This window comes from Alosa pseudoharengus, unplaced genomic scaffold (assembly GCF_046254945.1).
Source record: "Alosa pseudoharengus isolate Yale_2024_CS ecotype anadromous, Long Island Sound unplaced genomic scaffold, YU_APseudo_1.1 YU_APseudo_1.1_scf_4, whole genome shotgun sequence".
Taxonomy (NCBI): domain Eukaryota; kingdom Metazoa; phylum Chordata; class Actinopteri; order Clupeiformes; family Clupeidae; genus Alosa; species Alosa pseudoharengus.
Genome location: NW_027468774.1, coordinates 20,853,231 through 20,880,908, shown reverse-complemented (window position 1 = coordinate 20,880,908; position 27,678 = coordinate 20,853,231). Strand labels below are relative to the sequence as shown.

General features: G+C 48.3%; 1 protein-coding gene across 2 annotated transcripts in view; it reads left to right on the top strand.

Moving 5' to 3' along the window:
- Window positions 1-27,330, top strand: part of cep112 (centrosomal protein 112) — a 110,502-nt gene extending 83,172 nt beyond the window's left edge. For both annotated transcript variants that reach the window (XM_076265261.1, XM_076265262.1), the window contains 5 exons: window positions 2,503-2,652; window positions 11,319-11,408; window positions 22,727-22,828; window positions 25,766-25,830; window positions 27,259-27,330. In XM_076265261.1, coding sequence (XP_076121376.1) covers window positions 2,503-2,652; window positions 11,319-11,408; window positions 22,727-22,828; window positions 25,766-25,830; window positions 27,259-27,262 — 411 coding nt within the window. In that variant the 3' untranslated portion in view covers window positions 27,263-27,330. The remainder of the gene's footprint in view (window positions 1-2,502; window positions 2,653-11,318; window positions 11,409-22,726; window positions 22,829-25,765; window positions 25,831-27,258) is intronic.
- Window positions 27,331-27,678: the final 348 nt, after the last annotated feature.

Here is a 27,678-nt window from a genome sequence, read left to right as displayed (position 1 = left end):
TACACACACACTCACACACACACACAGACACACACTAATGCGCTCCTGTGAGGGAGAAGGTTACGCACTGCTAACAATTATCTGTCTGGGCCGGGAGCAGTTGTGTACTTGTGTGTGTGTGTATGTGTGTGTGAGCGCACTGCCCTCTCTCTGCCCCTGAGCCACTCCTCTTCCCGCACCCGCGGCGTTAACGCATCTCCTCATTTTCGCTCCTGGACGTTCAAAGAGGCGCTGCAGGTCTTTCATCTCACAGCCCATGCACCACAAAGTTACCCAACTCGGTTCTCCTGTTCCTCCCTCCCTTAACCACACTGTCTCGTTGCTCTCTCTCTCTCTCTCCCTCCCTCCCTCTCTCTCCCCCTTTTTCTCTTGTCTTTTACGGTCTGTCTCTGTAGTTCCTAGCTGTGGCTTGTTTCTCAGGTAGGCACATGGGGGCTGAAAGTCGTTCTCCTGGTCATTACCTCTCACATGAAAGCCCCCCATACATCTGTTGCCATGTATGTGCCTTTAATGTTACAGCCCCTGACAAGCTCATGGAAATGAGTAAAGGGGGGAGAGCTTCTGAGCTCTCAGATTTACCTGTCAGCTCGACACCCACACTAACCTGCAGTAACATCCCCAGCCGAACCTCCGCAGCGTTTAGTAATCCGCTCACAGCAGCTGGAGAAAAAGCGTTCCTGTTAGCTAACAGGGCTGCTTGGCGTCGCGCGGCGAGATCCCTCCAGGAGGAGACGTTTAGGGAAGATCTGCAGTAGGAGGAGTAACATCTATAGCTCACCAGGCAGTCTCCATAGGATCAGGGTTGGGTAGTAACGGATTACATGTAATCTGGATTACGTAATCAGATTACAAAAATCAAGTAACTATAATCAGCCCAGATTACAATAAAAAAATAGTGTAATCAGATTACAGTTACATTGTTGGGGATTACCTGATTACATTTTATCATGCAAACAATGCAACTTTTTTATGATAGCATAGCTATCTTTTAATTTGACAAGCAGTTCATTCGGATGATCACTTTTTAGACTTTTTTGAGATATAGTTAAGAACAAAATTATTCATAACCCTGGCAAATATTGATTTTCTTTTGACCAATATGTTTGTTCTTACTTCAAATGACACTTGCACATGCCAAAAGGTTGCAAGACAATGTGGTAAAAACATGGAATCAAAAAAAAGTGTTTTTATCTTTTTTAACATTTTTATGAAAAATTGCGTGTTCAAAATGATTCATACCCTTTTTAAACAATCACTGGAAACATCTTTATTTACCACCACAGCTCTCAAAATGGTTCATATAATACCCACCAAGCCTCTTCATGTCTCCACAATGATTGTAGACTGCACCTTTTTAGCAGCAATCTGGGGTTTGAAGCAGGAACGATTATTTGCCATCACTTTGGCCTTGTGCTCACTTTTTTGACGGATTGAGGTCCGCTCTAAAATATTGATATTGTTCTCTGTTAACCATTTCCTGCCTTGTTTGGCTGTATGTTTTGGATCATTGTGTGGTTTAATGTTCAAATGCTGCCTTTTGAGGCAGCCATGGCCTACTGGTTAGGGCTTAGGCCTTTGGGCTTAACTAATTCACAGATTGGGATAAATGCAGAGACCAAATGTCCCTCACGGGATCAAAAGATATACTTACTTACTAACTTACATACTATTGGGGCAGGTCTCTCGGCACACTGCCTGATCTTTTCCTCCTAATCTTAATGTAGCCTCTTGGTTTAGTGTTACCGTTTACTTTGAGAAAGTCAGCATCCCAAAACATCCCAAAATAATAATTTTCTCACCCCCACAATTGACATGGACATGGTGTCATTTGGGCTTAATGCTTCCCTTTTTTATGCCAATCTCAGGCCATGTCCCTGGGTCACAAAAATCCAGCAAAAGCCAAATTCTTTTTCCAGCTGTGCCCTTATAAAGGTTAAGCTGAGTTGTGCATGTTTGGAGAAGAGTGGAGAAAAATAGAATGAGAATTCTTTCATCAATTCTGTGGTGGTGTCTTTTACTTAATGGGCATATTTATTGAAGTAATTCTAAAGTAATCAGATTACGTTACATGTTTTTGGTAATCCAACTGATTACGTTACTGATTACAAAAATTGCCATGTAATTTGTAGTCAGTAATGGATTACATGTCAAAGTAATCTGACCCAACCCTGCATAGGATAGTAGTGGTACCTCTGCCAGTACCTCTTTGTCTTTGTGTGTGTGTGTGTGTGTGTGTATGTGTGTGTGTACATTTACATATACTGTATCAAAACAAACATGCATTAACGTATACTGTATCAAAACAAACGTCCATTGACATATACTGTCAGCACAAGCGTGCATGTTTGTGTGTTTTATTTGTTTAGCTCTGATTATATTTTTCTGTGTACGTGCATTGGCACATGGACATTGCACATGGACTTGTTTGTGGATTTGTATTCCTGCAAGTGTGACGTGTGTGTGTATGTGTGTGTGTGTGTGCGTGTGTGTGTGCGTGTGCAGACGATGGCGGACGTGCAGGCAGCGGCGTGTGCGGGTCGTGAGGAGGCGCGTCAGGCTCAGCAGCACATGGAACAGCAGCTGCAGGACGCCATGGCCCGCTGGGACGAGGAGAGGAGTCGCCTCAGCCGCCACGCAGACAAGGCCTGTCAGGTGAGACACACACACACACCAACTTCTCAGATCAACAGAGCTTTCACCATCCCAGCTCAGGTCCACATAACTACCCTCCAGTTGTACTCAAAGGTAGAGCCACTGGGTCTTGATGGAGGTACAGAAGTTGACACTGCAATCAGTGTTTTTGTGTGTGTGTGTGTGTGTGTGTGTGTGTGTGTGTGTGTGTGTGTGTGTGTGTGTGATTGACAAAGGAACTGATAGTGGTAATGATAGATGACACTTACATAGAGATCACATGCCAATACATTGGCATCAGTGCGTGGAGTTCTAGAGAATGGTGTGTTTACTGCTTAGCGCAATGTTTGTCTGGCCCTAAGGAGTGATTTCAATGTGTTATGTCTGTGCTGGTCAAAGCCAGCGGCTGCCCAAGGCTTTGTCTGAGTACATCCAGCCCAGAGAAACTTAGAAGTTAGGGTGTCATGTCCAACTTACCCTAGACATGCACACATTCTCTCTCACTCACTCACTCCTCACTCACTCACACACACACACACACACACACACACACACACACACACACACAAACACACACACATACACACACACTGCTTCCCTGGCATGTCGAGCGTGGGCCTTGTTATTGCGAGCCGTCAGTGTTAACTGCTCAGTTAATGAGGCCGCAATTACAGGCTGATTAAAGTCCAGACACCAGAGAGCGAGACAGAAAGAGGGAGATGGCGTAGATAATGGCTCTAGAGAAAGAAAGAGAGATGAGGGAGGGAGGGAGGGAGGGAGGGATGGTTCCAGGAGGATATGAAAGAGAGGAGAAAAGAGAGCGTGCCGTTTGTTAACTGGTTCTGCTTTTGGACGGCCAGAGCAAGCGTCGTGTGGCGGGGCGGCCATTGTTTCCAGAGCTGCTCACTTCAAAGGCCAAATTGTGCGAGCTGAAGGGGGCCCGAGCGAGGAGAGGAGAAGAGAGGAGAACGAGGGAAGAGGGGGGGGGGATAAAAAGAAAGGCAGGAAGACAGAATAAAAGACAGAAAAAAGAAAGAGAGCACACATCAAAGTGGTGTCACTGCTGAATGTAATAATCCCAAACACAGTTGTTGTGATGGCGCTGGTCTGGGATCAGATGTCCACGTCCCACTGCTTTTTCTTTCGCCCACACGGTTGGGATTAGGACGCGTGCCTGGACTCGCAGGACACCCCGAGTCCGCGCGGCTGTCTTCACATGGGCACCATATGCGTGGATGTGGAGCCATTTTGAGCGGCTCTCGTTGCCCTTGAGAGTTTGTGTGGTGCACAGTGCATACGTGAGCATACAGGCATTTTTGTCTCTCTTAGTTTATTGGGCCATTAGATTGCCAAACTGGTTTTTGTTTCTGCAGGTTCAAAGGCATTATTCACACAGACACACACAGACACACACACACACACACACATGCACACTTACAATAGGCGTCTTTCATACAGTACATGAAAGTGAGTCTCAGTAAGTATTTGTTGTTGTGAAGTGTGCTCATGCCTTACTCCTGAGGTATGCTAGGGCTTTCATTAGAAATGCACAGAGAGATAGAGAAAGAAAAAAAACAATGATGGTGGCTAGTGATACATTTCTGGTTCACGTCCGTCCTAACCCAGGACAGCCTGATGTGATCTGATCTGTTGTGGTTAAACTTTAACGGCCGTGCCTTTAACCCCCTGATCCCGTTCCAAAGCTGCTGCGTCAGGTCTGTCACGTCCTCTGACTCACCCACTTCACAGGCTCTCGTAGACGCGTCTCCTTGGAGTCACACTTTCCACCTGCTCCTCTCAGGCCGCTCGTTAATGAACGCTGGACTGAACGATGAGCTGCTGTTCATCTGCGCTAATCACCGGTCACGCTGGAGTGCTGATATGAGGACATAATGGCTAGCGGTGGCCTGGTGAGTGTGGATGGACCGGGGGCGCTCCCTCACCGAAACACCACACCTACCTTCCGGGTGCTTCTGTGTCCTTGAGCAGGCTTTATTTAAAAAAATCAGGTGTGTGCAGGCCGGTGAAAAGGGGGTTTGGCCAGGTCCAGTAAGGACAGGTTGCAGCCCTGGCAGATAACATTGCCAGTGGGGAGGACTGACAAAGAGGAAGAGCAACACAAAGGGGGGGAAAAAAGACAGAGAAGGAAAGAGAAAAAAGCGAGGAGTCAAAGGGAGAATGATCAAGAGGCAGGCCGGCGTGTTTTTAGTGCTTGACATTCCTAAAGCAGAGCCCAGCCTCCACCGCGCGCGCTTTGATTGGGCCCTTTAATGTCCGCTCGCTCGCCTGTTTCAAGTTGACGGCAGGCGGGAGGGAGGGAGGGAGAGAAGACCTGAGGATGAAAGGAGTGCGGAGAGGGGGGGGGGGGGGGTGGAAAGGACAGGACAGAGGCCTGTGCTTTATTTCACAAATCGGTTTGAAGACAGAGCAGAGGCTGAGGTGTCCCAGACCAGGGTCAGTCCAGGCCATGCTGGACGCGGAGATTGGGCTGAATCTTTTTTCCCTCCCAGTGTCCATCCACCTCTGTGTCCCATTGCCTTTGTCAATTTTTAAAGGGTTAGGGCAATATTACATTTGAGAGGATATCACATTACAGGACCTGAGACATTACGGAAGTTCTATGCCTAAAATGGCCATTGCACTGACATGAACTAGTGTGTAAGATAGGTAAGGGATAATGGACAACACGGCGTTCAGTTCACAGAAAGAAATGCACATTCGAGGTGGTAAAACGGCCCCAGAGTACCAGCAGTGTACGTTGTTAGCACCGGTACAGTGCTGGTGCTAACATTACTACTAGTGCAAGCTCTTGGCAACGGGGGATTCATTTATAGATGCTTATTCATAGCAGACCTGTTCTTACTGTACTTTAACACAGCTGTACACAACTTACATGTCTCATTTTCCATTAAGTACTTCCATACATAGCAATGTCCAGCCCATTTAGCCTTTTTGTCCATGACTAGTGGACAGCTGCCTACAGCACTGTCCAGTCATTTTATTAGTCGACTAGTTGATGAAACACTTGCTTGTGTCTTTGGTTTGCTGATGTCCAGAATAGGATAGGTACTCAAGAATCCAGAAAAGTAGTTGAGAAATGTATCAGTACACTGTATTTGTGCTGAAGTGTCTAATTATGTGTCAGTAATCAGTTTTAAAGGTACGCTCCTTTTTAAGTACTGTAGCATGCTAGTGCTAAACAAAGCTGCAGTATATTCATTCCAGTATTCCAAAAATACAAAAGTTTTGCTGTTGGTGTTTGTGTGTGTGTGTGTGTGTGTGTGTGTGTGTGTGTGTGTGTGTGTGTGTGTGTGTGTGTGTGTGTGTGTGTGTGTGTGTGTGTGTGTGTGTGTGTGTGTGTGTGTGTGTGTGTGTGTGTGTGTGTGTGTGTGTGTGTGTGTGTGTGTGTGTGTGTGTGTGTGTGCACGCGCAAGTAGATATGTGTTTTTGTGTGCAGGTAGATGCATGCTTGTTGTTCCGTATGGTTTGTACTCATATTCCGTGTGATTCTCCAAGGTCTCTTTGCAGGTTGCGGTTGCTCTCTAAGCGGCACAACAACACAAACAGCCGCGCACACAATGCACCTCAAGGGCTAAACTGGAGGAAGACAACAAGCACCATGTTTTGTTCTCTCCTCCCTCTCTCATCCTCAAACTCCGACTGAACCACATCAGGTCTACTTTAATTATGTGGACATGCCTGCGCGCGCGCGCACACACACACACACACACACCCTCACACACTCACGAACACACACATAGACCAAACAGCTTTGTAGCTGTTGCCTGTTCAAGGATTTCTAAAGGACGAGCTGGCATGCATAAGCCTTGGCAGTGGAGGTGGATTTTGTGTGTGTGTGTGTTTGTGTGTGTGTTTGTGTGTGTGTTTGTGTTCGTGTTTGTTTTCTGAAGTGTTGTATGAAAGGCAAGTAGCCTTCATTGCAGTAGAGCCACAGTGCTTGTTCAGAGGGGGCCTTCAAAGGCACAAAACATGCACACATACATACACACACACACACACACGTATCTGACTGAAACCACCATTTCAAACCAAATACAAAGCAAACCTCAAAATCTTATGTCACCATTCCTCTCTCTCTCTCTTTCCCTCCCTCCTTCTCTCTCACACACTCTTTTGTCCTCTCATCTGTTCTCTTCTCTCCTGTAGTTCTCAGTGCTCACTCACTTTCTCTCAGTTGATGAACGCTAACATCAGAGTCCTCACATCTCCAGCACTGTACTTGCCTCACAACATAGGCTGTTTCCAGCTTTACCCCTCTCTCTCTCTCTCTCTCTCTCCCTCTCTCTCTCTCTCTCTCTCTCTCTCTCTCTTTGTGTGTGTGATGTGTGTGTGTGCCTCAGTTCTTCCTGCTCTGCCATCTCATCTTCATCAGTGCCACCATCGTCTTTACGCCTGAGTATGGCAGCATGTATGAGAGCTGAGAGGCACATGTATAATTGAGCTCTGGAGCAGTTCGCTCTCCTCTCACTCTCTCTCCATCTCTCTCTCTTTCTCTTGGTATGTATGTGTTTCTCTCTCTCCCCCTCTCTCTGTCTTTCTTTCTTTCCCTTGTGCTTGCTCTCTCACCATGTCTTTTCTCTCTCTCTCTCTCTCTCTCTCTCTCTCTCTCTCTCTCTCTCTTCCTCCCCCGCTCACTCACTCAGAGGGACTGATTGAGACAGGGAGACCTCCAGGCCGAAGAGCCCGAGGCCGGTGGGGTTGTGAGGCAGTCGTGCTCGTTGTCATTAAAGGATCGCTTTAATCTCCCACTCGGAAAAGTTCTTACAGACACACTGCAAACAGAGCATTCCACATGAAGAGAGCGGGCTGGCGCTAACAAAACATGGCTAGCAGTTTAAAGGGGCCTGGAGCCTTTTTTTTTTTCTCTCCTTTCTTTTCTCTGTCTCACTCGCTCGCTCACTCTCTTGCTCTCATTCTTTTCTTTTCCTCTCTTCTCTCTCTCTCTCTGTTGCTTTTACTTTACCCCAGGGAAACATACTTGCCTTATCTTTACTGGAGGACCACCCAAGTCTCACCTTTTGTGTGTGTGTGTGTGTGTGTGTGTGTGTGTGTGTGTGTGTGTGTGTGTGTGTGCCCCAGCAATGTGGAAATGCCTAAGAGTGCATGTGTGTGTGAGAGAGAGAGAGAGAAGAAAAAGACAGAACGTAATCCCTGTGTACACAGTTTTAAAAAAAAGGAACACCACATTCAAAGAGAGTGACGCTTCAGAGAGAGGTTGTTCTGTCTGACACTATGACGTGCTTCACACACACACCACCACCACCACCACCCTCCCACACAGACACACACACACACATACACGTACACATTCACATGAACTTACACACAGTCACTCACTCACACACACGCTTACACACTCCCAGTCAGAAAATCCTCCCACTCCAGGAAATCGAGTGTTCCACATTTCCTGGCTGTTTAGATTGATCCCCCTCTGGATGGCTGATAAAGGCCATATCGGCCTCACCATCTGGACCCTGTTTGGAGTGATTCTCCACACACGCCTAACACACAGAGAAACAACAGCTGCAGGAAAAAAGGGGGAAAAATCATTCTCTTTTTCCCTCTCTCTCTCTCTCTCTCTCTCTCTCTCTCTCTGTAGGTTTGTCAAGATTCAACTGTAGGCTGGGAAATGTGGATATCTGCTCCGTGTGTGTGTGTGTGTGTGTGTGTGTGTGTGTGTGTGTGTGTGCGTGTTTGTGTGTGTGTGTGTGTGTGTGGGCAAGCATGTGCATGTCCATATCAGTGTTTGTTTGTGCACGTACTGTGTTCAAAAGTCTGTCATGTTGCCATTGTCACATAGCTGACTACTGCAAAGACCAATCATATCAGATCGGACTCTTTGATAGCTGCCTGGTTGTGGCAATCCAAGCTGAAAAGGATGAGGATGTGGTGGTGTTTGGAGGAAGTGTAGAGACCTGAACCCCCACCGCCACCCAGTGCTCAGGGAACCATGGTTCCATGAACTCAGTCTCAGAGAACCGACCCAGTTCCGTGGATGAGATTCCTCTATAGACCCTCACTGTGTCTGTGTGTCTGTGACCCTCCTCACTGTGTCTGTGTGTCTGTGACCCTCCTCACTGTGTCTGTGTGTCTGTGACCCTCCTCGCTGTGTCTGTGACCCTCCTTACTGTCTCTGTGTGTCAGTGACACAGAGGAGACCTCGACCAGCGTTGCTGAGCGCTCCCGCGTGTCCTTTAACACAAGCTCCCGCTGCATGACAAAGCAAACCTGTGTCATCTCATGATCCCCTCACACAACCACACCACTGAATCGCCCAAGTGATTCGACAGCTGACAAAAATGCTCGACATGCCAGGAATTCACTGCTGAGGCGTAACACGGCTTCTGGAAACCATGATGATTGGGATAATTGTAATAAGTGCCATAATTGGGAAATCGCTCTTCCCAGTCCAGTTTGGTCCAGTTTCAGTCTGGTGTCAGGGGCACCTGACACTCTGACTCTCTGACTGTCTGTTTGTCTGTGAGGCCCTTAAGTCCGAAGGGAAGTCTTTGGAAAGAGTGCAGGCCTGCAGCAGGCCGTGTTGTCTTCCCATAACCCCACGTGGCCAGTTCTCGTTGGGTTGAAAAGTTCAGCGTGGCCCCAGGCTGATTCGGGCTGACTAACGTCTGCTGAAAAAAAGATGACACGGCGTCAGCGTCACACAGATAAAGATGTTTCTTTTCTTTCCTTCTTTTTTCCTTCCTTCTCTCTCTCTCTCTCTCTCTCTCCCTTTTCTGCGCTGGGGCGCAAGCTTTTCCGGGCATCACTGAATGACTCTCCTCTGCTTCATAGAGGCTGAGGGGAACCACATGAAAGGAGCATCTCTAATGACAGCCAGGACGCTTTCCGAGAACCTCCTCCGCCAACACACAACTAACACACACGCTACACACACGCGCACACACACACACGCTACACGCACACACACACACACACACACACACACACACACACATGCGCTACACACACACGCACTCACACACACCCACACACACACACACACACACACACACACACACACATGCGCTACACACACACGCACTCACACACACACACACACACACACACACACACACACACACACACACACACACATGCGCTACACACACACGCACTCACACACACACACACACACACACACACACACACACACACACACACACACACTACAGAGACCCCACTCCAGCCCATGTCCCGGAACTCAGGCCTAGAATCCGGCTCAGGCCCTCCCTCCCTCCTCTGATGCTGATGAGGACGATGACAGAGGCTGCCCTTATGGTTAAGACCACAGAGACCAGGCCTGTCTTACCAAACCCTTGGGGTAGGGGGGGTGACCAGGGGTCATGGCCAGGGCAAGCGAGCCCCTTGCGAGAGGACAAGGGCGGGTGAGACACCTTTTAAAAGAGGTCATCGGCTGGCAATTCCCCATCGTGACCTCAGACAGACCATCTTTTTATTCAAAGATGTTGTTATTATTAATACATCAGAATTTGGAACAGCAGGACACACGGCTGGGATTCAGTAGTGTAAGCAAAATCATGAGCCCTGGCCTTTCATAGAACAGCAAATTAAGCCCATCATTAAGAGCACCAAAACCATCCACTTGTGATTAGTGACTAAGCAACTATTTGCTTAAAAACATTTGTTGTCAATGTTTTTTTTCTGCAGCTCACATCTTTGTCTATGTGTTTGCCAGTAAACTGTAGGGAGTCAGTGAGTTGGTCTGCATGCTGCCAGTCTCATTCAGTATGGGCCTCTAAGCACAGGGTGTGATGGGCGGACAGACTCTCACTTCTTACTTACCCTGCACTCTTCTCACACATCTGCCGTTGCCATCACATCTGTGTCAGGAGCAACTTCGTATGAGAGGGGAAATGGGGTGTGGATGGTGGTCTGATGTTGCAATCATGAAATGTTTGTTGGCTATTCCAATATACGTGCGTGTGTGTCTGTCTGTCTGTCTGTCTGTCTGTCTGTCTCTGTCTACATAAACATGTGTACAGCCAGATGTGCAACTGAGATTGGTGACTTTGTGTCTCTGTGTAAGTCATGGCAACATAGCAAGACTGCTTGCTCTACACCCATCTCCCACCGGCCCTGCCCTGCCATGTGCGGACCCAGCCCTGCTGCAGCTCCTCTGGGTGGAGCAGAGTGTGTTGGGGGCTCTGGGGCCCCCTGCTCTGGGTGCACTCCTCTGGGCCATGCTTGTGTGTGTGTGTGTGTGTGTGCATGCGCTCTGCTTCTCATGAACGCTAATCGAAAGTGATGTGCACAGATGTGCATTGGAAACACGTGTGCGTGCGTGCGTGTGTGTGTGTCGGAGCTCGGGACAGGAGCCTCTGCCTCTGAATGGAATGAGAAAAGGAGAGGAAAAGATGGATGAATGAGAGGAGAGAGGGAGAGATGGCTGAGCCTGCACACTCTCGGGAATGTCCTTGTGCTGACTGGGACTGGAACGATGGCTTTTGTTTTTTGAGACATTCCATTGTATTTAGACACAATAACAATTGTACAATTGTAAACATTCTGAATGAAACTCCCATGACCATTTAAATATGATTTGTGTGATATAAACTCATGGCACAGGTCAACAGGTCACTTTTCTCACAGCTGTCATAGCTACTCTCTCTCTCTCTGACCTCTCTTCTGTCTGGTCATCTGTACAGGGACTACAGGAGAAGGTGGACGGTCTGCAGAAGCAGTTGCTCTCGACAGAGAAGAAGCTGAAGACTAAAGAACTTGAGAACCAAGAGCAGGTAGAGTGTCTCTCTCTCTCTCCCTCTCTCTCTCTCTCTCTCTCTCTCTCTCTCTCCCTCTCTCTCTCCCTCTCTCTCTCTCTCCCTCTCTCTCTCTCTCTCTCTCTCTCTCTCTCTCTCCACCTCTCTCTCTCTCTCCCTCTCTCTCCACCTCTCTCTCTTACTTTCTATCTCTGCATTTCTTACTGCACTTCTTACTTTGTCTCACACTCAACACTCCATCTCTGGAGAGCCAGAGGCAGGTTCCCCTCCACACCCATCAAAGTCCACTTTCTTCCCCCTTACCTGACCCACTACCTGGGATCACTAGGAGCCAGAGCCCCCTCCCCACCCCCACCCAACACCCCCTTTGCACCTGGAGGGGCCAGACAACTTTTACGGCAGCCTCTCTTCCTCTCCTCCGCCTCTTCCCCTCCTCCCTCTCTGTCTCCCTCTTTTCTTCTTCTCTCCTCTCCTCTTCTTCTCTCTGTCAGGCGCTCCCCTCCCCTCCCTTGTGTGGTGTCACTGATAGGGCCCTGCCACACATAGCTCACATTCCTTCAGATCCGGCTGCAGGAGGAGGCGGCCGTAGCCGGGGGCCCGCAGGGCCCGTCTGGAGTTCACAGTGAAGGCCTGGCCACCCTGTGTGTGATGTGTGTGTAATAACAGGCCTCCCCCGACCTTCACACACACGCACGCACGCACGCTCGTGGAGCAATGAAAGGCCAAGCTAATTAGCACGCTGGGCTGCCTCTGGCCCAGGTATGCGTGCCGCTATGATGGCCACCAGCACACTCTTCACACATGCTTCCCATACATCCACATTCCACTGCACATGGAGATGGACACTCACGCTGGCCAAGTACACATTCTGCTCCAATGCCCCTGTATGCACACACCTCTGCTGCTGTGTATGAGCACTAACATTTAGACACAGACACACACTTACATACACAAACACACACACACACACACACACACCTGCACCTACATGAGGTTTACAGACTCTTGTATACTTGAGACACACACACACACACACACACACAGCGCAGGCATGGTCTGACAGGCAGGGTTCAGCAGTGGGTCATCCACAGAGGAGACCCAGTCTATGTTTTAAGGCTTTTATCCCCACCTGAGTGTCCGAGTTGCCGAGTCTCCAGCTGATCAAGCTCTTTTGCTTTTTGATAGTGCTGTAGAGTGGATGACATTCATTGTCCAAGATGTTGATCAGTTTGTTTAGGGTCCTTTTGTCAGATAATGAAATGATGCACTCCAGTTCAGCTCCCACTACAGAGCCAGCCTTCCTTACCAGCCTGTCAAGTCGCCCAGCATCCTTCTTCTTTGTGCTTCCTCCCCAGCATACCACTGCATAGAAGAGGGCGTTGGCCACAACAGACTGGTAGAACATCCTGAGGAGCTTGCTGCACACATTAAAGGACTGCAGCCTCCTCAGGAAGTACAGCCTGCTCTGTCCTTTCTTGTAGAGTGCATCAGTGTTGGCTGACCAGTCCAGTTTATTGTCCAGGTGGAGACCCAGATACTTGTAGGTGCTTAGCACCTCCACATTGACCCCATCAATGGAGACTGGTAGCAGAGCGGGCTTAGACCTGCGGAAATCCACCACCAGTGCAGGTAGGGAAGGCAGGGGTTCTCAGTGACTGAGGTATATCCTGATTTTGATCATATTGAATTGATATGGTGTTTGCATGAACACAGAGATACCTGATTATTAATATCCCTTAATACATGATGAATACTAGTAACCCGGTTACTGATTAAAGTGTTCTATTACTGTGTTCCTCCAAAGATTCTAGAGAGCTCCGCTTTATTATCTTTGTTTTTTTTTTTGTTTTGTTTTTTATATCTTTTGGCAACTGTCAGAAATAGGATAAGGTGTATACATCCTACAGTATCCCGAGAGAGAGAGGGGGGGGGGGGTCACTCCTGAAGGTGAGACTGTAGCGATGCCCACCTCTCTCTCTTTGTCTCTCTCTCTCTCTCTCTTTCTTTCTGTTCATTTCAGCAACTTGGCCTGCCGCTGTTGAGAAAGGGTTTCTGTTACTGGTTACATGTCAACTCCCTGAAACATAAGTAATTGTATAGGTGTTTTGAGCGGAGCGCGGGGCAGACACGGGGTGGTTTGAGTTACCCCGGGGCCGGTGTTTACCCCGGGCCCTGTGTGGAGCGCCTGAGGTGGGCCCCTCTGATGCAAGCCTGATGGTACGCTCCACTCCAGGCCCGCCTGAAAAACCCAGGGCCTGTGAAGTCCATCTACTCCCACCTCATAAACCCGCATACCAGTCCACTACTCACCCAGGGCCTGCACTCACTCTGTGTGTGTGTGTGTGTGTGTGTGTGTGTGTGTGTGTGTGTGTGTGTGTGTGTGTGTGTGTGTGTCTGTCAGTGTGTACATGTGTACTGTATGTGTAAATGTGTATGAGAGCATGTGTGTTTGTGTGGTTTGTGTTTATGGACATTTTTTGTGTCTCCGTGTGTGAGAGGGAGATTGAGTGTGTGTGTGTGTGTGTGTGTGTGTGTGTGTGTGTGTGTGTGTGTGTTCGTGTGTGTGTGTGTGTGTGTGTGTGTGTGTGTGTGTGTGTGTGTGTGTATGTGTACACGCTAGTTCTTCGTGTGTAGGTGTGTGTGTGTGTATGTGTGTGTGTGTGTGTGTGCAGAGCACAGCAACCAGTAACCACTGAGGCCTTTCTCTCTTCTCCATACACTGATATTGCCCCAGTTTATCTTCCAAGACATGTCTTTGTAATACAATCCCTCTCTCTCTCTTTCTCTCTCTCTCACACACACACACACACACGCACACCCACACACACACACACACACACAGAGTGATCGAGGGAGAAAAACAGGGCTTTTTCAGCCCCAGACTTCAAACAGATGTTCCCAGGCTCGCTCCTCTCGGTCCCGGCTGGACGAGGAGGAGAGTGCCTGGCATGAAATGTCAGCTCCTTCCCCTCTCTGAGCAAGCCAGGCCTGAGACGCTCAGGATCGGCCCCACAAATACAGCAGGAGTAGATTACTGACACACACACAGACACACAGGTACGCAACAGAGCAGTACACACTTACACACACACACACATAGGTAGGCTTGAGCCTCAGTCTGACCAACGCAAAAAAGTGTTCCTAATGGAGGGAGGAATCCACCCAGATTTGGTTCCTAATTCAGTGGGACCACCTCAGAGTGGAGAAGAAACTGCGGGCCCTACATATTCTGGGGCCCAGGCTCTAGACTGAGAACATTTAAATCGTTTTGGTGCTATCAAACACCTAAATACCCTTATATCTGTTTTCACTTATCTGGATTGACTTACTGGGATGGAGCGTTTGTTGGTAGAGGTCCGTATACTATGATGAGGTTTGAAAAGACTCTGGGTGTTCTATGGGAGCTTGGAGGTTAAGCTGAGCTGAGAGGCACACACAGAATCTCTTCTCCCTAGTGGACAACACACCTGGAAGCGCTTTAGCACCAGCTCCTCAGAAGAACCGCAGGGCTCGAATGTCCTTTAGTTCAGAACTGACCCCTGTGGGTCGCAGCAGGAGCGCGTCCGAGGGCACACCCTTCTGTGTGCTGCTGGTCTCCGGAGTGTCCTTTGACAGAGCGGATCTCTCAGGCCTCTTGATCGTCTCCCGGCTCCCACGCCACAACTTTATCAAAGGCCCTTCCCTGCCAGTTCCTTCCTATTCTGTTTCAATTCACTTTTCTTGTGGTGTTGCGAAACAGAAATGGCTTTCTTTTAAAGTCCCCCCCCAACACCACCACCATTGTACAATCACACAAAGGCACAGACACAGACACACACACACACACACTTTCTGAACCAGCTCTTCCAAGTTGTGATTGTGTGTGTTCAGCTTGAGATGTGGAGACATCAGCTCGGCGAGGAGGCGCAGGTCTTTTGTTTTTGATGTACCCTCTTCATGTCTGACGAGGGTTTTCTGTCACTTTCACGTCTCACCGAGCACCGAGGCATTCTTTCCTTTCTGCCTCCCTCCTTCCCTCCCTCGCTCCCTCCCTCCATCTCTTTCCCCCTGTCTCTACCTCTGTCTCTTCCCCTTTTTATTCGCTCACATCAAGCTCCTGAGGAGGTGCCAGGTTGTGTTTGAGTTGTTCTGAACGTGTTGAGGACTCCTTCCTTCTTCTTCCAGTGACAGCTGTCAGAAACCTATGTATGTGTGTGTGTGTGTGTGTGTGTGTGTGTGTGTGTGTGTGTGTGTGTGTGTGTGTGTGTGTGTGTGTGTGTGTGTGTGTGTGTCTGTGTGTGTGTGTGTGTGTGTGTGTCTGTGTGTGTGAGGGAGAGACACTTCAGAGAGAGAGAGAGAGAGAGTGCAAACCAGAACAGAAAACAGGCGCTATATATAGATGAAAAAGCCTGTCACTGTATGAGGCTGGGTAGAATCACCAGAAAGAAGAGAACTTCATCAGCAACCACAATAAATTAAAAAAATGCCAAAAAAATCAAGATGACTGTGTCCAGCCAGTGAGAACCTTTCCTTTGGTTTTTGATCTTATCTTACTCAGTCACATGTCTCTCTACTGCTTGTCTCGTCAGCTTGAGTCCTCAAAGTAGTCTGTGTGTGTGTGTGTGTGTGTGTGTGTGTGTTTGTTCTGAGCCCATTCTGTTTCTCCAAAGAGAGTGAGAGGACGGATAGACAGGCAGGCTGCTCATTCCAGTCTGCAGTTCAAAGGAACAACAAGCGGCTGTCTAAGGTCAGGCCCTCCTTCAGATCTAACGGCTGGTCATCCAACCTCTGACAGTCCGAGCAGGTGAAAGAGCATTCCCTTCGATTGCAACCTGTTTGTTGTGCTGTCACTGAAGGCATGCAGTGAAGTAATTGAAGAGGAATGTATGTGCTGGTTGGTGATCAAAACCAACAGCATTGCTGTCTAATCAGAAGCTACCATCTCATCATATGTAATAACATGCTGTCAGCAAAGTCCTGTTTCCTCCTGAAACATCTTCATAGACTTCTTAACTATGCACCGGGTGTTTTGAGTTTGTGTGTGTGTGTGTGTGTGTGTGTGTGTGTGTGTGTGTGTGTGTGTGTGTGTGTGTGTGTGTGTGTGTGTGTGTGTGTGTGTGTGTGAGTGTGTGTGTGTGTGTAGGTGACCATAACTCAAGGGCTAGTAATACTGTTGGAGCACAAAAATGAAAGGGATCCATTCCTGGGGTCAGAGGTCATGTCTTTGCTGTCGCCAGGGGTTTTCTTTCCTGTTACAGCAACGACAACAACAACATACTCTATGACCACTATTCTATTGATTGTTCTCAATTCTCAATAAATTGTTGGGTTTTTTGTCAGGCGTTCCAGATAGGTGACAGCCACAGACTATAGGTCAGCTTAGTCATCTCAGCTGTTTGCATTGGATGTTTTAATCTGCTTTGTATGTCCTGATGGGGTGAGCTCTAAGCACCAACATATAGGCCGTCCATCCAGCTGATCTGAGAGCAGCTCGCCGGTGTGCTGGCACAGTGTAGTTCACCGAGCCGTGCACTAACAGAGCATCTGAGCGGATTCCCCAGGCCTCCTGAGGCCTCTCAGCCTGGGTGCACTGTGTCACACATTTGCTGACATTCGGACAAAAGCCTATCACTCCTTCTGTCTGTCTGTCTGTCTGTCTCTCTCTCTCTCTGTCTGTCTGTCTGTCTCTATCTCTTCAGCTCTCTTTCTTTGACACCCTACTCTCTTCGTTCTCTATAGATCTTTTCTCTCTCTTTCTTTCTCTCTTCTGTGGATGCACTGGATGTGCATGTATCACTCATGTGCATGTATCACTCATCATCTCACTGCATTCATCTGTTGAATTGCATGTCTCCCTCTCTCTCTGTCCCTATCTCTATCTCTCTCTCTGTCTCTGTCTCTATCTCTCTCTCTCTCTCTCTGTCCCTCTCTCTATCTCTCTCTCTCTGTCCCTCTCTCTCTCTCTCTCTCTCTGTCTCTGTCTCTCTCCTTCCCTGCTCTAGTAGGGCTTGTGTGCCTTTGCTGCGTTCCTGGAGTGTCAGCTCCAATCAGCAGCGGTCGCGGCAGGACAGTGAGCAGCGCCGTCCCCCACTGCACTCCTGGCCCGCGCCGCTCCTCCGTTTACCCAGAGAGGAGCGCCCTTCTGCTGACCCGAAGCCCCCCTGGGGGAGGCCCGGCCCGTCAGAGCACCACCGCCGTGTCGGCCCTCAGACGCTCAGAGGGGGGCATCTGAAGCGTCCGCTGGCGAGCCAAGTTGTGTTTTAACTTACCCGCGGCGCGATGATCGTGTGCAGCCCCGGCGGTTTGCGCCTGCTTGGCTCTCGCCTCGGCAACCGCCCGCCGCTCCTCTATTGTTCGGGACACGGCACAGCGCTTAGGTTTGCCTTCGCGGCGAGAGTCCGATTTCATCCTCGAAACCATTTTTCTGGTTCATTTGAAAGTGTTGCTCTCGAGTTCCTTTGGGTTTTGCCTCTCCTTTCTTTCCACTCCTCTCTCTCTCTCTCTCTCTCTCTCTCTCTGTTTCGGTCTCCCTTTCACCCCCCTCTCCCTCGCTCAGACCAAAAAAGTGAATTGATCGACCCTTTTGTTGGCCCATAACACTTGGGCAGAGGCGGTGTGTGTGTGCGCGTGTGTATGCATGTGTGTGTGTGTGTGCGTGAGGAGGGATGAGGGGTAAAACTTGGCGAGCGGTACAGGCCTAATCTGCTGCACGCTGCGCTGCACTGTGCAGTGCTCGGCTGGTTTGGGCTGGGCTGCGCAGGAGGGAGGGGAGGGGGCGAGTGAGCGTTGTTCAGGCCGTCTCTGCTCACTGCCTTTGAAGTGCCTCCCAATCCTCTCATTGGAGTGCCAAAGCTTAATTACAGAAAATCCAGAACAATCAGCGCAATCCACAACAGGAAAATTATTTTAGGAGCAAGTAATCATCTTTTCTCTCTCTCTCTCTCTCTCTCTCTCTCCCCCTCCCTCCATCTCTACCCCTAGCGTTCTCAGTCTTTTGTCTTATTGAGAACTGAAAGGAAAAGGGTAGGTATCCTCACATATGGTAGAGATGGAGAGAGAGGGAGGTGAGGACAACATCTGTGCTGTTAGTTAACAATACAAGGAGTCTCTACCTGCTTTTTATTTTGGCTGTTTTGATTTCTTTCACACTTTCCGTAGTTCTTTTTAACTCTTCAACTCGTTCTTTTAACTCCTCCTCCCCTTCATTTGTATTTCCTTCCCTTTCTTGCTGCCATCATTCCATCGTTCTTTTTTTGCTTATCATCTCGTTATGTCCACGGTTATAACCTCTGCTCATTCAGCACTTTTCTCAGAGATTTCCCAGAGCTGTGTGTGTCCGTGTTTGGTATGGAGTGTGTGTGTGTGTGTGTGTGTGTGTGTGTGTGTGTGTGTGTGTGTGTGTGTGTGTGTGTGTGTGTGTGTGTGTGTGTGTGTGTGTGTGTGTGTGTGTGTGTGTGTGTGTGTGTGTGTGTGTGTGTGTGTGTGTGTGTGTGTGTATGGTGAAAGGGGGGATTCCTGACCAGATTTGTTTGAGCGTTGTGTGGAGACCACACTCTACTGAGCTGTAATTTAGAGTCAGACAGCCCCCTTGATGGGGAGACGAGAGACCCTGTGGCCCAACCACAAAGAGTGTGTGTGTGTGTGTGTGTGTGTGTGTGTGTGTGTGTGTGTGTGTGTGTGTGTGTGTGTGTGTGTGTGTGTGTGTGTGTGTGTGTGTGTGTGTGTGTGTGTGTATGCACTTTATAACAGAGAGAGAGAAAGAGAGAGACTGTCTTTCTATGTTTGCCATGCATGCACGTGTAATCTTGTTCCTGAGCTGTATCCTGCCTGGACACTCACTCTCTTCCTCCATCCTCCATCTAAACACTACAACTCACACCCACATCACCTCTGTACCCTCACACCCACATCACCTCTGTATCGAAACATTACAACTCCACCCTCACACCCACATCACCTCTATCTAAACACTACAACTCCACCCTCACGCCCGCATCACCTCCATCTAAACACTACAACTCCACCCTCACACCCACATCACCTCTGTATCTAAACACTACAACTCCACCCTCACACCCACATCACCTCTGTATCTAAACACTACAACTCCACCCTCACACCCACATCACCTCCATCTAAACACTACAACTCCACCCTCACACCCGCATCACCTCCATCTAAACACTACAACTCCACCCTCACACCCACATCACCTCTGTATCTAAACACTAAACTCCACCCTCACACCCACATCACCTCTGTATCTAAACACTACAACTCCACCCTCACGCCCGCATCACCTCCATCTAAACACTACAACTCCACCCTCACACCCACATCACCTCTGTATCTAAACACTACAACTCCACCCTCACACCCACATCACCTCCATCTAAACACTACAACTCCACCCTCACACCCGCATCACCTCCATCTAAACACTACAACTCCACCCTCACACCCACATCACCTCTGTATCTAAACACTACAACTCCACCCTCACACCCACATCACCTCCATCTAAACACTACAACTCCACCCTCACGCCCGCATCACCTCCATCTAAACACTACAACTCCACCCTCACACCCACATCACCTCCATCTAAACACTACAACTCCACCCTCACGCCCGCATCACCTCTGTATCTAAACACTACAACTTAACACTGACGCCCAAATCACCTCCATCTAAACACTACAACTCCACCCTCACGCCCGCATCACCTCTGTATCTAAACACTACAACTTCACACTGACGCCCACATCACCTCCATCTAAACACTACAACTCCACCCTCACGCCCGCATCACCTCCATCTAAACACTACAACTCCACCCTCACGCCCGCATCACCTCTGTATCTAAACACTACAACTCCACCCTCACACCCACATCACCTCTGTATCTAAACACTACAACTCCACCCTCACGCCCGCATCACCTCTGTATCTAAACACTACAACTCCACCCTCACACCCACATCACCTCTGTATCTAAACACTACAACTCCACCCTCACACCCACATCACCTCTGTATCTAAACACTACAACTCCACCCTCACACCCACATCACCTCTGTATCTAAACACTACAACTCCACCCTCACGCCCGCATCACCTCCATCTAAACACTACAACTTCACACTGACGCCCACATCACCTCTGTATCTAAACACTACAACTCCACCCTCACACCCACATCACCTCTGTATCTAAACACTACAACTCCACCCTCACGCCCGCATCACCTCCATCTAAACACTACAAATCCACCCTCACACCCACATCACCTCCATCTAAACACTACAACTCCACCCTCACACCCGCATCACCTCCATCTAAACACTACAACTCCACCCTCACACCCACATCACCTCTGTATCTAAACACTAAACTCCACCCTCACACCCACATCACCTCTGTATCTAAACACTACAACTCCACCCTCACGCCCGCATCACCTCCATCTAAACACTACAACTCCACCCTCACACCCACATCACCTCTGTATCTAAACACTACAACTCCACCCTCACACCCACATCACCTCCATCTAAACACTACAACTCCACCCTCACACCCGCATCACCTCCATCTAAACACTACAACTCCACCCTCACACCCACATCACCTCTGTATCTAAACACTACAACTCCACCCTCACACCCACATCACCTCCATCTAAACACTACAACTCCACCCTCACGCCCGCATCACCTCCATCTAAACACTACAACTCCACCCTCACACCCACATCACCTCCATCTAAACACTACAACTCCACCCTCACGCCCGCATCACCTCTGTATCTAAACACTACAACTCCACCCTCACGCCCGCATCACCTCCATCTAAACACTACAACTCCACCCTCACGCCCGCATCACCTCTGTATCTAAACACTACAACTCCACCCTCACACCCACATCACCTCTGTATCTAAACACTACAACTCCACCCTCACGCCCGCATCACCTCTGTATCTAAACACTACAACTCCACCCTCACACCCACATCACCTCTGTATCTAAACACTACAACTCCACCCTCACACCCACATCACCTCTGTATCTAAACACTACAACTCCACCCTCACGCCCGCATCACCTCCATCTAAACACTACAACTTCACACTGACGCCCACATCACCTCTGTATCTAAACACTACAACTCCACCCTCACACCCACATCACCTCTGTATCTAAACACTACAACTCCACCCTCACGCCCGCATCACCTTCATCTAAACACTACAACTTCACACTGACGCCCACATCACCTCTGTATCTAAACACTACAACTCCACCCTCACACCCACATCACCTCTGTATCTAAACACTACAACTTCACACTGACGCCCACATCACCTCTGTATCTAAACACTACAACTCCACCCTCACACCCACATCACCTCTGTATCTAAACACTACAACTCCACCCTCACACCCACATCACCTCTGTATCTAAACACTACAACTCCACCCTCACACCCACATCACCTCTGTATCTAAACCCTACAACTCCACCCTCACACCCACATCACCTCTGTATCTAAACACTACAACTCCACCCTCACGCCCGCATCACCTCCATCTAAACACTACAACTTCACCCTCACACCCACATCACCTCTGTATCTAAACACTACAACTCCACCCTCACACCCACATCACCTCTGTATCTAAACACTACAACTCCACCCTCACGCCCGCATCACCTCCATCTAAACACTACAACTTCACACTGACGCCCACATCACCTCTGTATCTAAACACTACAACTCCACCCTCACACCCACATCACCTCTGTATCTAAACACTACAACTTCACACTGACGCCCACATCACCTCTGTATCTAAACACTACAACTCCACCCTCACACCCACATCACCTCTGTATCTAAACACTACAACTCCACCCTCACACCCACATCACCTCTGTATCTAAACACTACAACTCCACCCTCACACCCACATCACCTCTGTATCTAAACCCTACAACTCCACCCTCACACCCACATCACCTCTGTATCTAAACACTACAACTCCACCCTCACACCCACATCACCTCTGTATCTAAACCCTACAACTCCACCCTCACACCCACATCACCTCTGTATCTAAACACTACAACTCCACCCTCACACCCACATCACCTCCATCTAAACACTACAACTCCACCCTCACGCCCACATCACCTCTGCTGCTTTTCCTCATACTCTCCCTCCCTCTATCCTTCTGTTCAGCTCATTCTCTCTGTCTCCCTCTCATTCTGTCATTCTGTCAGGATCAATCATTCTCCCGCTTTGTCGTTCAATAAAATCCTCTCTTTCTCTCTCTCTCCATCTCTGTGTGTAGATCACTCATGTGCGTCAGGAGTGTGAGTTGAGACTGAAGGGCCTGATGCCAGCGGAGCTGAGGCAGGAGCTGGAGGACACCATCACTTCGCTCAAGTCCCAGGTGAACACACACACACGCACACACACATACACCACCTATGTCATCACATCACACTTTACATACACTGTTTTTACATGTAGATTTCTGTCTTTGTGATGTTCACTTCCACACACACACACACAAGCACACACACACACACACACACACAAACACAAGCACACACACACACACACACAAACACAAGCACACACACACACACACACAAACACACACACAAGCACACACACACACACACAAACAGAAACATAGACAGACACACTGGGCAAGCTTGTGTGATGGGCTAAAGGTTTTCATAACAGAAGCCATTCCAGGGATGGTCCAAGGTTTCCTCCAGTGTGTCTTCCTGCACTCGTCAGATGTCTGTCCAAGAACATCACTCACACTCACACACACACACACACACACACACACACACACACACACACACACACACACACACACACCAGTCTAGTTAAAAGGAAGGTTCAAACAAACAGCAGCAGTTTTATTTCATACACAGTACACCATGCTATTATAAACGACCACATTAAATCATACTGCTCATGGACACACACACACACACACACACACACACACACACACTGGGATCCCTCGCTGTTATTTTGCCGTGGAGTGGAAAGTAAGTGTCTTCTGTGTGCGTGTGTGTGTGTGGTGGAGGGGGGTTGATTTTTTTGGACGGCATTGGTGTAAGCAGCGGTGTGTGTGTTCTTCCATACGCCGGGCCATGTTCTCCCCAGCGCAGCTTTGAAGTTACCCCTGCCCTCCCCTCCTGCACCTCATCTGTCCGCAAACAATCAAAAGCGCTCTGGACGCATGAGCCCAGGCTTCTTCCAGGGGTCTCGGCGCGAGCAGTTAGCACTTAACACGGCTCTTTGTTCTTACACTTAAAACTGACGCCACAAACCTTTCTCTTTTCATGCTCTGAGATTGTTTACATTGTTAATCCAAACATCAACCCCCAGTTTCTTTTTCTGAGGGTCAGTGAGTGTGTGTTGCCCCAGTGACATGCCTGTTCAGCAACGGTCTTGCTCTTGTTCTGGTTCGAGACGGGATGTGTTGGTTTGAACTTTGCTTGTAATGGCTTACTGGCCCATTCTCCCGTCTCCATATTGCCTCATGGCCCCTTTCTTTGTACGCTGCTAGACAAATAGCTGGGTAGGAAGCATGGGGAAAGCAAACTCATCATCTTTAAACAGTGCAGAGGGTTTGTGGGCAGAGGTAGGACCGTGCGCTCTGAAGTGGCCTCCACCTCCTGAGGGTCCCCTCCGCGAGCCACACGCCTAGAGGCCACCAGTGGAGTAGACGAGACAGAATGACGGAGGTTTCCTCTGGCCTCATGAAAGCCAGAGAACATTCAGCACAAATAGTTTGTGTGTGTGTGTGTGTGTGTGTGTGTGTGTGTGTGTGTGTGTGTGTGTGTGTGTGTGTGTGTGTGTGTGTGTGTGTGTGTGTGTGTGTGTGTGTCGCGCACACTGCATGCATAAACACCCCCAAAAAATGTATGTATTAGCGACTTTCGCTCGTAACACCGCCACAAAGGTGCGGACACATTCCTGAATACTCAACAGCAGAGCAGGCGCCTGATTGACTGGACAACATGGAGTCTCTGGCATCAGCATTGGAGAGCATGTGTGGCCTGATTGCAATGACACGCACAAATGCGCACGCGCGCACACACACACACACACACACACACACACACACACACACACACACACACACAGAAAGACTCTCTCAGCATGTGGGGGCTCATTCTTACCACCACCATGTTTTGGTGTAATATTAGTCGAAAGGTTATTTATCATGTCAACGAGAACATATCAAGAATGTTTCAAAGCACCCATAATTCTCTGACTTGATGTCAGTTAGGAGATTAGGAGCCCATTAGGAGAGATTTTTAACACTGTATTGGAGCTCTGTGTACTGAATGTAGTTTATAGTCATTGTCATTTTGGCAAAAGATATTATGCCCTATCTTACGCCTGGTGCATCGCAAAGTGATGCAACTGTCTTTGCAAGTTTGTGGCCAATAGAGTTATCATTATCCCACCAAATCCCAGCAAATTAGAAAAACCTGGTCTAAAGTGAAATGTGCCATATTTCCCTGTTTTTTTGAGAGCACACTGTCAAGAAGCCTAACTTGTGATCTGCCTAGTAAAGAGACCATAGCAAGTCCCTGGAAACGCAATGCAACGACTGTGCTGTTGTGCTTGAATAAATGTCCTTAGGATTTTTATTAAATCATTCGAATGTTAATTGGGGTAATTGTTTTTTTTGTTTGTTTGTTTTTTATTTTTTGTTCAATGGTTTTGATTGTAATTGTGAAAGTCAATAACTAAGTGTAAGACTTTGTTTTGTCATTGCCTACAAGTTCAGTTACTAGGCGAGTAGGTTACACACGTGTGTATACTGTTTATCACTCACACACCTACTTTAGTAAAGCAAGCTTTCATGGAATCCTGCTGTTGCATAGACAGTCATGCATGCAAGCAGATTCCTTCTGCCGAGATGCGTGTACTTGTCATTGTAATAGCATTGCGCCATGATTCACGCGCTCCTGGCTCCTAAAGGGAATGGGAGTTGCCACTCTCATTGGTTTAATGGATGTTATGCCCAAAACACATCCATGCTTAATTAAGAAACGTAAGAACAGCCCTTTTGAACCATGTGTCTGATCATTTATTTTGTCGTCAAACTAGATGAAGTGGACTCACCCTAAATGCTCTGAAACCATACATGTCAGACCATGCGTTTTAGGTTGTCAAAATAGGGCCTTTGCCTCTAAGTGTTGTAACTTCATCCAATGATTATGTTTATGGGTATAATTACAGCATAGAGCACAAGCTGCTGGGTGAATGGTAATGTGACGAAGTGGGTGTTTGCAGGGAATAGACACCTCCAGTAGTGTGTTGTCTAACTGCTGTTGGTGGTCTGTAGGTGAACTTCCTGCAGAAGAGGGCAGCAGTGCTACAGGAGGACCTGGATGTCAGCCGTGGAAGGAGGTGAGAACACCGTAAAGTGCATGCCCACACACACACACACGCACACACACACACACATGCACACAAAATAACATCCTCATACACAGACATCTCACACTTGCATGTCCCCAACCCCTTTACTCACCTCTCCCTCAGTGTAGTAACAACCTGTTCTGCTCATTCTTACATAAACCTCAACACAAATTAGACTGGCATCTGACAAGCAAAGGAGCACCCAGCAATATAATAAATAAATCAATTCATCAAGCTCATAAAGCAACGAACAAATGCAAGTTCAGACTTGACATACAATCGTTCACGGAGGAAACTCCACTTTCATAACGTTACATTGTATGCGTTCTGAGAGTTCACCCAGTTTGTCGCGACGGAGAGATGACATGACCACCGCCCGCAGCTCCGTCTGTCCTCTCGCCCCACCCGTCCCGACTGAGCCCTCCCTGCATGTAAAGCACCCACACAAGCCCAGAGATAAGGCCATGCAAATGTGCCCTCGTCAGGGGCAGTCCCCGATCCCAGCCACCCAACCGGAGGGAGGGAGGGAAAAAGGGGACAGATACCTCAGGCAGCCCAGAGGCTGACACCAATCCTCAGCCTCTGCCTCTACCTCACCTGGGCGTTGGTGTCCTGGAGCCCCTGGGTGGTGGTGGTGGTGGTGGTGGTGGTGGGGGTGGGTGGAGAGAGTGGCTCATGTCCGGAAGGGAGGGAGATGAGATAGAACATGAAAAGCGCCGGTGTTGCACTGGTCCCTTTGAGACGGCCTGATTGACGGCACATTTCCTCCTTCCCTTAATTGAATCAGCGGCTTTGTGTTTGAGGAGGGATCGCCGCTAGTCAAATATTGGCCTACTTGAGGCCTAAGTGCTGCCCATGAGAATGGAGGGAGGAGTGGAGAGAAAGAGCGAGAGAGAGATACTGATATCTAAAGAACTGGAACCTACTTTTAGCAAGCTGACACAATGAAATCAACACTGGCATTTGTGAGGTGAATGGTCTACATCATGGTTCCACATGAGGTGATGTCCAATCAGAAGGAGCCTAGCTTGTCTTAAAGTTGTAGCCTGAGTTTGGATATCAGATGTTGTAGTTCAGTCCTCCTCAGAAGCACAGTACAATGTCAGATCAACTCACATAGTACATGCAGATTTCTACGTCTTGTATTATGTGTGCAACGTATTAATATGAAATGTGTGTGTGTGTAACTTGAAGGTCTTTTGGGCCCCCACCGTCAACTTTAAGGCACCTAACGCTAACCTTAACCCTAACTCTTGATTAACCCTAGCACCTTCCAGGCAGCGCTGCCTTGACGGTGACGGTGTGTGTGTGTGTGTGTGTGTGTAGTGTGTGTATGTAAGAGAGAGATAGATGGCGAATGAAACTACCCATTGTATCTATATCTTATCTCTTTCTCTGTTGTCTCCACTCTCACAGGTAACAGCTGTTCAATCTGCACTGATGGAAGGTTCTCTGAAAACTCCAGAATGAAGTGAGCACATCACATACACATTTACAGAGTGGCCTTGATTCACAGATGAAGGATCATCATTTCTCCACTCATTTACAGTGGTATTCATGTTGCCGTGTTTTTTTCTTTGTGTAGCATTTGTTTATTTAACACCTTTTTTAAATTCATCTTCATAAGTTCATTGTATTTATGACACCTGCTTTTGTTTCTGTTTGTTGTTTTTTTAATGACATGAATTCAGTATAATGTATTTTTTACATCCATTTTAATGTTTTAATACGTTTTAAATCAAGCATCATTTTATTAAAGACATCAATTTCACTGTTGCCCTCGTTATTTCACATCACTATGACTTTTAAGGGGCTTAGTTTAGGAAATAGTTAAGC